Raw genomic sequence first — 12,635 nt, forward strand, 5'->3', positions numbered from 1 at the left:
GGCTTCTGTCCAGAGGTGAGAGGGGAAGGCAGAGAGAGTTAGGAGCTGGTTGAATGTTCATGGGGAATCAGGGGCGGAGGGGAGGAGTGTGCTGTCGCAGAATGGGGTGAGCAGTTGGGGTCTCATAACAATGTATGTTAAAAAAAAATTCTGTATGGGAGACTAACTTGAAATGTAAACCTCATTTAATTACAACAATTTAAAAAAAAAAAAAAGTTAAGGCAGTTTTTTTTTTTTAGAGTAATATTACTGTATAAACAGCTGAGGCTCTAGATTCCCATCCACAGACTGGTAAGTATTGTGTTATGATTATACATATATTAAAATAAAAGGACCAATTCTTGAAAAAGTACACATTACCACAACTACTCCAATATGAAATAGTTTAGATAGCCATACAACTATTAAGGAAATTCAATTCATAATTAAAAACCTCAAGAAAAAGACATCTCCATGTCCAAATAGTTTCACTGGGAGATTCTACCAAATGTTTAAAGAAGAGTTAACACCAATTCTACACAATCTGCTCCATATTGGCTATGAAGTCAGTATCACCCAGACACCATACCAGAGAAAGACAATGCAAAAAAAGGAAACTACAGATCAATACCCCTTATGAATAAAGATGCAAAAATTCTTTAAAATATTAGCAAACAGAATGCAGAAATATACGCAAAGAATTATACACCACAACCAAGTGGGGTTTAGTTCAGGGTTGCATGGCTGGTTCAGTATTTGAATATTTAATGTTATCAAAATATTAATAGGCTAAAGAAGAAAAATCACATGAACATATCCACTGATACAGGAAAGGATCTGACAAAATTAAACAACCATTCATGATAAAAACTCTCAGAAAACTAGGAATACAAGGGAATTTCCTCAACTTGATACAAAAATACCTACAGCTAACATCATACTTATTGGTAAAAAGATTTACTGTTTCCCCCTAAGGTTGGGAAGAAAAGATATCCACTCTCATCACTGCTAGTCAACATAGTACTGGAAGTTCTACCCAACACAATAAGGCAAGAAAGGAAATGAAAGACATACACCATCAGGAAGAAAAGAAATAAAACTCTATTTGCAGATGACATGATGGTTTACATAGAAAATCCACAGAATCTCTGAAAAAACATTTCCTAGAACACATACGTGAATTCAGCAAGGTCATAGGATATAAGATCAACAAATAAAAAAAATCAATTGTATTTTTATACACTACCAGTGAACACCTGGAAACTGAAATTAAAAACACAATACCATTTAAAATCTCTCTCAAAAAAAAAAAACGGCATCCGTAGGTATAAATCTAACAAAGCATGTATAGAACTTGCATGCTGAAAAATACAAAAAGGTTGATAAAAAAATCAAATATCTAAATAGATGGAAAGATATACTGTATTCATGCATTGGAAGACTCAACACAGTAAAGATGTCAATTTTCTCCAAATTTATACATAGGTTTAATACAATTTCTAACAACATCCCAGCGAGATTTTTTTGTAGATATTGGCAAGATTATTCCAAAATGTATACGGACAGGCAAAGGAACTAAAATAATTGAAAGAATTCTGAAAAAGAAGGATAAAAGTAGGAGAAATCACTCCAACTGATTTAAAACTTGTTTTATAGTTACAGTAATTAAGACTATGTGGTATTGGCACAAGCAACACCACACAGAGCAATAAAAAGGAATATAGAATCAAGAAAGAGACCTAGACAAATATGACCAAAGGACCAAAAGCAATTCAGTGGAGGAAGAATAGCCTTTACAAGAAAAATGGTGCTAGAGCAAAAGGACATTCATAAGCCAAAAAAAGTATGAACCTCCACCTAAAGCTCACAAATTACACAAAAAGTAACTCAAAATGGATGATGGATTTAAATGTGAAACTAAAACTTTTAGAACATAACATAGGAGAAAATCTTCAGAACTTAGGGGTTGGTGAACAGTTCTTAGGCATGACACCAAATGCACGATCCATACAAGAAAAAGATAGACGGGACTACATCGAATTAAAATTTTTGCTCTGTGAAAGTCCCTGGGAACGGGATAAACAGACAAGCTACAGACTGGGAGAAAATACTGGAAAACCACATAGCCAACAAAGCACTAGTATACAGAATATATAAACAAACCTCAAAACTCACCAGTACAAAAACAATTCAGATAGAAAGTGACAAAAGACATGAAGAGAAATTTAACCAAAGAGGGTAGGTTGTAATGAGGTGCCACTGTGTCAGTTTCAACTCATAGCAACCCTATGTACAGCAGAACAGAACACTGCCTGGCCCTGCATCATTGCTCTGCTTGAGCCCACTGTTGGAGCCACTGTGTCAACCCATTTCATTGAGGGTCTTCCTCTCTTTTGCTGACCTTCTACTTTTAACAATCATGAAGTCCTTCTCCAGGGACTCCTCCCTTCTGATAACATGTCCAAAATCCATGAGATGAAGTCTCACCATCCTTGCTTCTAAGGAGCATTCTGGCTATAATGCTTCCAAGACAGATTTGTTTGTTCTTCTGGCAGTCCATGGTATATTCAATATTCTTCACCAACACCATAATTCAAAGGCATCAATTCTTCTTGTGTCTTTCTGATTCACTGTCCAGCTTTCGCATGCATATGAGGCAACTGAAAATACCACGGCTTGGGTCAGGCCCACCTTAGCCCTCAAAGTGGTATCTTTGCTTTTAAACACTTTAAAGAGGTCTTTTGCAGCAGATTTGCCCAATGCAATACATTATTTGATTTCCTGACTGCTGCTTCCATGGGCATTGATTGTGATCCAAGTAAAATGAAAATCCTTGACAACTTCAATATTTTCTCTGTCCAACATGACGTTGCTTATTGGTCCAGTTGTGAGGATTTTTGTTTTCTTTATGTTGAGGTGTAATCCATACTGAAGGCTGTAGTCTCTGATCTTCATCAGTAAGCGCTTCAACTTCTCTTCGCTTTCAGGAAGCAAGGTTGTGTCATCTGCATATCGCAGGTTGTTAAGGAGCCTCCTCTAATCCTGATGCCACATTCTTCTTCATACAGTCCAGCTTCTCGGATAATTTGCTCAGCATACAGACTGAGGAAGTATGGTGAAAGGATACAACCCTGATGCACACTTTTCCTGACTAAATGACACAGTATCCCCTTGTTCTGTTCAAACCACTGCCTCTAGGTCTCTGCCTCATGAGCACAATTAAGTGTACTGGAATTCTCATTCTTCACAATGTTATCCATAATTTGTTATGATCCACACAGTCTAATGCCTTTGCATAGCAATAAAACACAGGTAAACATCTTTCTAGCGTTCTCTGCTTTCAGCCAGGATCCATCTGACATCAGCAATGATATCCTTCAACCTATTCTGAATCTGGCTTGAATTTCTGGCAGTTCCTGTTGATATACTGCTGCAACCGCTTTTGAATGATCTTCAGCAAAATTTTACTTGCATGTGGTATTAATGATATTGTTTGATAATTTCTACATTCTGTCGGATAACCTTTCTTTGTAATGGGTACAAATATGGATCTATTTCAGTCAGTTGGCCAGGTAGCTATTTTCCAAATTTCTTGGCACAAATGAGTGAGCACCACCAGCGCTGCACTTACTAATGAAAACATCTCAATTAGTATTCCGTCAATTCCTGAAGCCTTGTTTTTCGCCAATGCATTCAGTGTAGCTTGCACTTCTTTCAGTATCATCGGTTCTTAATCATATGCTGTCTCCTGAAATGGCTGAATGTCGGCCAATTCATTTCAGTACAGTGACTCTGTATAGTCCTTCCGTCTTCTTTTGATGTTTCCTGCGTTGATTAGTATTTTCCCTGTAGAATCCTTCAACATTGCAACTCAAAGCTTGTATCTTTTCTTCAGTTCTTTCAGTTTGACAAATGCTGGCTGTGTTATTCCCTTTTGGTTTTCTAATTCCAGGTCTTTGCACATTTCATTATAATACGTTACTTTGTCTTCTCCAGCCACCCTTTGAAATCCTCTGTTCAGCTCTTTTACTTCATATGATTTCTTCCATTCTCTTTAGTTCAAGAGCTAGTTTCAGGGTCTCTTCTGACAACCATTTTGGTCTATTCCTTCTTTCCCATCTTTTGAATGACCTCTTGCTTTCTTCGTGAATGATGTCCTTGATGTCATTCCACAACTCTTCCCATCTTTGGTCATTAGTGTTCAATGTGTCAAATCTATTCCTGAGATGGTCACTAAATTCAGGCGAGATATACTCAAGGTCGTATTTTGGCTCTCATGGACTTGTTTTAAGTTTTCTTTAGCTTGAACTTCAACGTGCATATGAGCAACTGACGGTCTGTTCCACAGTCGGCCCCTGGTCTTCTTCTGACTGATGATATGGAGCTTTTCCACTGTGTCTTTCCACAGATGCAGTCAATCTGATTCTTGTGTATTCCATCTAGCAAGGTCCATGTGTACAGTCACCATTTATGTTGCTGGAAAAAGGAATCTGCAATGAAGAGGTCGCTGATCTTACAAAATTCTATCATGCGATCTCCGGCATTGTTTCTATCACCAAGGCCTTATTTCCAAACTAGCAATCCTTCTTGTTTCCAACTTTCACATTCCAGTCACCAGTAATTATCAATGCATCTTAACTGCATGTATGATCAATTTCAGACTGCAGAAGTTGGTAAGAATTTTCAATTTCCTCATCTTTGGCATTAGTGGTTGGTGCATAAATTTGAATAATAGTCGTATTAACTGGTCTTCCTTGTAGGGGTAGGGATATTATCCTATCACTTGACAGCACTGTACTTCAGAATAGATCTTGTAATGTTCTTTTTGACAAATAAATGTGATGTCATTCCTCTTCAATTTGTCATTTCCAGCATAGTAGACCATACAATTGTCTGATTCAAAATAGCCAATACCAGTCCATTTCAGCTCACTAATGCCAAGGATATCGATTCTTATGTGTTCCATTTAATTTCTGACAACTTCCAAAGAGGATATAGGGATAGCAAATAAGCACATGAAAAGATGTTCAACATCATCAGCTTCTGAGGAAATGCAAATTAAAGCCACAACAAGATATCATTACACACCTATCAAAACAGCTCAAATAAAAAATAGTGACCACATCCAGTCACATATCTTGGGAAAATAAACATTTATGCACACAGCTGTTCATCACTATGATATTTATAAATACCATAAAACTCCCTAAAAACCCTGAATGTCTTCTCATTTGGAACACATGACAATGTGAAAATCTCTATGATGGGATATTACATAATCATTCAAAATTATGTTTTTAAACAGTTTTTAATGGCATTGAAAAACTACCTGATGTACTGCAAAGGAAGGTGGGGCAGGAGGAGAGAACAGGATATAAAACCAGGAATGATTCCAGCTGCGCCCTGCTGAAAGTTCCTTCCTGGTCAGTTTCTTCTGGGAGGCAAGGAAAGATGAGTAACGGCAGTAGTCTACTTCTAGGAGATTTCCTACAAAATACCGTAATTAGCTTGAAGAAAGAGAGGGACTAATTTTAGAGTATGCTTGATATAGAATATTTTTAGGTTCAGTTTATATTTGATGTAGAATTTGTAACTAATTAAAGCTCTATGGGTCTGGCCATAAGAATGATTTGATACCTAAGGATTACTAACACTTAGATGACTGTACTTGAGACCAGAAGGAAATTCACTCACGTCAATACTAGTTATACGTGCAGAGAAATTGGGTTTTCTTCTTTATCCTGGCCACATATGTCAGAATGTTTCCTATGTATGGATTACTTTTACATTCATTAATTAAAAAAAAAGAAGAAGAACTTAAGTTCTCCATAGCTTATTTACACTAAAAGTAAGAAATACTAGAAATAACATAAGGCACGGACGCACAAATACGCACACACACGCACTATCATCTTCCTATGTCCAAATCCTACTCAATCTTTGAGGCACAGGTCAAATGACTGACTTGGTTACACATGGGAAAATAAACCTTTCATTTCCTCAATTTCCATAACAGTCTATAAAACTCTATGCACCGTGATTGACAGCCCACCTGCTAGCCAGAAAGTTGGCAGTTTGAATCCACCAGCCGCTCCTTGGAAACCTTATGGGGCAGTTCTACTCTGTCCTATAGGGTCACTATGAGCCACAATTGACTCAGTGGCAATGGGTTTGGTTTTCGTTAATGCACCTAACACTTACCACTACTTCCCAATATCGATTATGCATACATACATCTTAGTCTAGAGAAAATAAATTCCTTGAATGGAGGATTAATACCTGACTCAGTTTTCTATCTTCAGAGCATCTGGCTCACAATAGGGACTCAAATGGAAGGAAATGGAAACAAATTCCTGATAAGGACAGCAAACAAGGACACTCACAAGTCAATGGCAACACTGAGACCTGCCTGGGTCAAGAAAGGGGCCTAAAGAAGTCAGGACAGAAATGGCTCTTACGTAGGACATGCCTCGCCAGGACATTCAGATTATTCTTCCACGTGAAATTAACAATGACATTTTCAAAAACAGGTATTGCTGATTTTGAACTCTATATGAAGTTTTTTCAAGTAAAGAAGAATGCTTATTGCTAGCATTTTAACAAGAAGGCTCCTTCAGTAAAAGTTGCATTAGACTTATATTTGAAAAAAAATTTAAAAAAAGACCATTCCAGTCATTGCAGAAAAACCTCCAAATATTATATGTAACATAGCTGTTGTATTAGGTATTTGATTATAACATTCGTGGAGACATTCACTTTCACTTACTATTCAGTTTTTATATATTTTTAAGATGTAAAATAGGTTTGGAACCCCAACTTGTAACACTGAACTTACAAAAATAAGGAATCAAATGACAGCAGCTCAACATATGAGCCAAAAATCAACATGCTCAGAGGCATGGAGTCGCTTGCATAGCAAATCCAAGTAGCTTTCCCTGGCTTTTCACCTTAAATACCAAGCAGTTCCTAGAAGCGGAATCTATTCTTACATGATTGTACATGAAGCAGCAACTGAACAAGAACTGGTTTAAAAAATTCATGCTTAGTTACTCACAATACAACATTTGATAACATTGAAAATAATCACTTTTACTCCTATCCATCCAATACATCATACAGTTCATTATGTAAATGGGAGAAATTATTTGCAAGCCTACATACAGAAATACTGGATTTCATTTAAGAATACATCTTTCATATCATTATACTAGTTTGTCAAAAACTTGAACAAGGGAGATGGATTTAAGGTCTACTCGGAGTCCTAAAACTATCAAACAATTGAAGTATGAGGAAAGCAGCCCTAATAAAGAAAATATGACTACTCTCTAGAGAAAATGTATCAGATGGCCAATTACAAATGACATTGTAAATGGTACGTGGGAGGCAGGGGGAATAATACCCTTGCCTGGACATGGACAATTTTTTATTCTTACTCTTGACTGGCTTTCACTGATTCAAACATTCAGTGAGCATCTAGCAGAGATAAAAAATAAACAAGATTGTATCTATCCTCAAGAGGTTCACAATCCTTTAAAATGTGACTGGAAAGTCACTGGAGCACTCGGTCCCTCCTTCTGTCTCAACGTATCCAGTGCCGCTCGTCCCCATTCCACAAGTGGGGCTCAAATGCAGTGAGAAAGCATCACAGTACATTTAAATGACGAAGGCAGACATGGATTTTTTTTTTTTTTTAGTGAGCAAAACTATGTAGTGTGATGCTTTTTTTTACTATGTAAATGGAGAAGCTTGTCATTTCAGACATGCCCACCATTTAATTACCACTTGAGACAGGCATTCATTCTAGGTACACCTAAGACACTCTGTCAAGTCTATCAGAGAAATGGATTCAGGCCCCAGGATTCATTATCCCCACAAGATCAAGCCACAGGAAGGAGAGGCAGGGCATGTTTCCTACCTGCACTGCAGTCTTCTCTAAGATAAATCTCTGGACAAAACCTGTATCTAACTACTTCCTGACAGTGAAAGACATAACTGCTTCCGAAGACTACTTCAGGAAGCAGCACCTAATACTTCCTTGAATTACACTGTTTCCAACAGATCAAGAGTATTTCTCAGTCACTAAGTTCCAAATCTTAAAATTTTCGTCAAAAAAATGAATTATATGCTAGAAACAAAAAGATTTAAAACCAAATCACCAATATCTGTACTACAACATGGAAACAATTATGTATAATGCTACTGAGTTTTAATACATACATAGTTCATTGTGTAAAAATGTAATCACAAAATGTATTGGGCCCAGAAGTAATTTTTCAAAAATGAAAATGAAAGAAAGGGCGTGACATACTGAAACAATGTCAACTATAACACTGTAATAAAAAATGATCCCTTGACATTCACAATGCTTCTATTACGAATTTTAGTATCAATTTCCTAATCACGGAAGTTAAAGAAATAAATTACATAACTAAAATTTAGAAGTTGAGAAGTATAAACATTTTAATGAATATTTTTTAATGTAGTCATAGTTTAACTCAATGTATTAAAACACAGATGATATTTCACCACAAAGGATCAGCACTAATATCAGCTTACAATTTTAAAACAGCACAGCTGTACAACCTACAGTAATAAGTGAATAACTGGTTAGTCAAGAAATCAAGAGACCTGGACTAACTCACTGTTAGTGAGAGACTCCTGCTAACTCACTGGGATACCTGCAGCGGTTAATGTGGCCATGCTAAAGATTCGACTTTAGGGGAGGTCAGCACAACTGGACTAAACCAAAGCTAAGAAGTTTCCTGAATACAACCAAACACTTTGAGGGACAGAATAGCAGGGTCAGGAGTCTGGGGTCCATGCTTTCAGGGGACATCGAGGTCAACTGGCATAACAAAGCTCATTAAGAAAATGTTCTGCATCCTACTTTGGCGAGTGGCATCTGGGGTCTTAAAAGCTTGCAAGTGGCCATCTAAGATGCAGCAATTGGTCCCAATCACCTGGAGTAAAGGAGAATGAAGAACACCAAAGACACAAGGAAAGCGCTAGCCCAAGAGACAGAAAGGGCCACATAAACCAGAGACTTCATCAGCCTGAGACCAGAAGAACTAGTTGGTGCCCGGCTACCACCAATGACCACCCTGACAGGGAACACAACAGAGTCCCTGATGGAGCAGGAGAAAGGTGGGGTGTAGAACTCAAATTAATGTAAAAAGACCAGACTTAATGGTCTGACGGAGATGAGACTGGAGGAACCCCGGAAAGCATGGCCCCTGGATTCTCTATCAGCCCAGAACGAAAACAATATCCGAGGCCAACTCTTCAGACAGGGATTGGACTGGACTGTGGGACATAAAATGATACTCGTGAGGAGTGTGCTTCTTAGCTTAAGTAGATACATGAGACTAAATGGGTAGCTTCTGTCTGGAGGTGAGACGAGAAGGCAGAGAGGGTTAGGGGCTGGCTGAATGGACGTGGGAAATCAGGGTTGGAAAGGAAGAGTGTGCTGTCACAGTATGGGGAGAGCAGTTAGGGTCACATAACAGTGTATGTATAAATTTTTGTATAAGAGACTAACTTGAAATGTAAACTTTCACTTAAACCACAATAATAAACAAACAAACAAAAAAGAGACAACTGAAATAGAGGGTCTATATTCTTCTGATAAGCATACATTTCATTCGAGATTCAATAGGCTATGACACCACATTACCCCATTACTATCTACTGCATATCCCCACTGTATATGATTTAAACTTTATTTTCTATAGTTTCTTATGGACAGTGTTTTACATAAACTAAAATGATAAATGTTCTCAAACGACATGCGTCTTCCTCAGAAATTATGACGTATACCCCATTTGAGAACCATTGCTACTAGCCAAAATGTGATGAAGCAAATCACTATTCGAATTCTGAATGCACTAGCAGTGTTTCATGTCTTCCCTTCTAATTTAAACAAATAAATGTTTCAGTTTTACTGATTTATAAGTTTTTCTTTGAAGACAATAATATTTTACAGGGTATTTTGGAGAACTGCCATCTCAAGAACTCTTATATTGCAGCGGTGATGCTGAAGAAAAATGGGCAGTTGTTTTAAGCTACTTTAACAATATGCCATAGCCCTTAATGTTTCTGCTAAATGTGAGATTAAAGAAAACAAATAAAGCGTAAAATAGGTAGAAAGTATAAATTTCTGTAAATATTCTTGTGGTAGTAGGGAAGAATCAATATTTAGACATTTTCTAAGACAACAGAAATCGTCTAAATTAAAATTTTTTTTAAGTTACCAAGCTGCAGTATTAAAGAGAGTTGGAAGCACTGAAAAAAGTGTGCACTTAGTAATGAAGTGATCAGATATTAAATGGCCATTCATGAAAAGTAACTGCTGCAAATTGTTGTTCCAAGTAACTATCACTTCTCAAAGGAGAGCTAAATCACTGCGTCTGCAAAACACTTCCTAGCAGAAGCTCCACAGAGTTAAGAAAACTAACCCTATTAACATACCAAATCAGTTCTTTTTAGAAAAGTCTTAATTTTCAGAAACACAAAAATTAGATTTATTTTTATATACCATACACATGTGATTGTGCCCTACTTTCAAAGAAAACTTTACATCCATTTTTCTCACCTAATTCTTCCCAAAAATTCCTTTGCGTGGCACAGTGAAAATTACTGGAAATTTATTGCTTATTTCTTTAAATGTGGAGCCCCAGGTGGCGCAGTGGTTAAGAGCTTGGCTGCTAACCAAAAGGTTGGTAGTTCGAATCCACCAGCAGCTCTTTAAATGTACCTTTTTTTAACATAATTAAACTTAACATTAAATTTAACATAATTTGACTAATGTCACAGGATTATCAAGTGACAAAGGCAAGAATAAAATCTAGGTTTCCTATTACTACAGAGAGCTAGTAACATCAGTGATAAAAATCTGAGTTTAAGAAAAAGCATGAGGAAAGATACTGCCGGACCAAAATCTAACTACCTTTTGTTTATATAATAAATTACAGCAAGTAAGCACCCACAGGGTGCTCTCTTGTGACCCTTAATTATTCCAAATAAGTAAATAAAAAAGAACTCTGGGGAAAGTGACTGTCAAAAAGCCCTAGAACAAGTTTATGCGTTCATTCACAGGGAAATCTTTCCAGCCCACACTGAGAACGTCTTTATTCTGGTCACCTCATTTCTCACAGTCTTAACAAATGAAAACCTGCAGTGAGAGTTGAGAAAGCTGATGCCACAGGGAGATACAAGTTAGCAATATGGAGTCATGTCATCGGGAGCAGTGGGAGTTTGACTAACACTGAAGAAGCAATAAACTGTAGCATCCCCCAAGGGCATCAAAGTAAAGCGATTATTATATTGATGATACCAAGCTATCAAGAAAATTAAATTGTATTCACTGAAATCTGTTTACAAGGATGAAAAAAGTATGTCACACACTAAGGGAAAGTGTTCAATCAAAATTATCTTGAATTATTCCTGGTACTCAGTAATAAATCTCAGTTATCTGGAAAATTCTCTCATGTTAGATACATGGGCACCGAAGTATTAGATATATATTTTATTAGCCTATTTCACCCAGAATCCTGGAAATATTTTATTTAAACATTTAGACATTAATTAAATGTTTATTTAAAATGTTATCAAAAAAAAGGAGCTATAAATTAGAGTTCACTAAGACTGCCACTAAATATTCTGGTTCCCAGATACGAACCTACAGCAGCATGAAACTGAGATAAAGCATCAGCTAGCTGCCCAGCTGCAAGTAATTTCTTGCCCAATTCAAGATGTTTCTCCACATCTGCATTTACTCCACATTCAGCGCCTAAAAACAAACAGAAAAAGCAGTTAACTTTGCACAAACCAAAATTCAATTCTCAAAATAAAAAGGTAAAATATAGTTATTTGGCTCAGCCATCTACTCAGATGAGAAAAGTCACAGAAGCTGAAAAATAACTTAGAGAAAGTAACAATAATGCACAAACAGCAATTTATTTTACACAGTATAATCAGCTCAGAAATATATCCAGACAGACCTAACTAGTCAAAACAATGTCGCTAATCTACAAAATAAGAGAGTATTACACAACACAGTAGTAGTGAAAATACTGAACAAAATTAGAATTACTTTGTTAAACTAGAATTTCACTTTCATGAATATTATACATTTCACTACAATGACTACAATAGTTTTGCATATTATCTGTTTGCTTGTTGAATACATGTGTTTATTTGTATACACTAACCATCTACTTCTCTCATTCCCATTTTTATTTTACATAGAAGATGTTGGATGTTAACTTTACAATTTAGTCTTTACATAACTGAATACTGAGTGGGACAGTGATGGAATATGAGTAGTAATTAATATCGTCAGCGATGGGTACTAGGACTGTTGGAACTGTGTGTCTTCTCAGTCGGGGGGGCGGGGAGTGAGAACATCTTCGCTAATAAGGAGGATTCCCATTCCTCTTGAGTTGATTCCAATTCATAGCAACCCTATATGACAGAGCAGAACTGCCCCATAGAGTTTGCAAGGCTGTAAATCTTTATGGAAGCAGACTACCCCATCTTTCTCCTGAAGAGCAGCTGGTGGGTTCAAACCACTGACCTTTCGGTTAGCAGTCCAGTGCTTAACCACTGCACCACCAGGGTTCCTCGTGAGAGGGATAGCTATATCTTATTAGGTGGAA

The 12,635-nt window shown here is 36.9% G+C and overlaps 1 protein-coding gene across 2 annotated transcripts in view; it reads right to left on the reverse strand.

Annotated features, from left to right (window-relative positions):
- DNAJC3 (DnaJ heat shock protein family (Hsp40) member C3) overlaps positions 1 to 12,635 on the reverse strand; it is a 95,698-nt gene that overhangs the window by 60,415 nt on the left and 22,648 nt on the right. The window contains exon 2 of one of the 2 annotated variants that reach the window (XM_004371390.3): positions 11,657 to 11,767. In XM_004371390.3, the coding sequence (XP_004371447.1) occupies positions 11,657 to 11,767 (111 nt within the window). Of the gene's footprint in view, positions 1 to 5,308; positions 7,322 to 11,656; positions 11,768 to 12,635 lie in introns of those variants that run through there. The other variant, XM_023726686.1, reaches the window with a different exon arrangement.

The sequence above is a fragment of the Trichechus manatus genome, unplaced genomic scaffold (assembly GCF_000243295.1).
Source record: "Trichechus manatus latirostris isolate Lorelei unplaced genomic scaffold, TriManLat1.0 scaffold00013, whole genome shotgun sequence".
Lineage (NCBI taxonomy): Eukaryota > Metazoa > Chordata > Mammalia > Sirenia > Trichechidae > Trichechus > Trichechus manatus.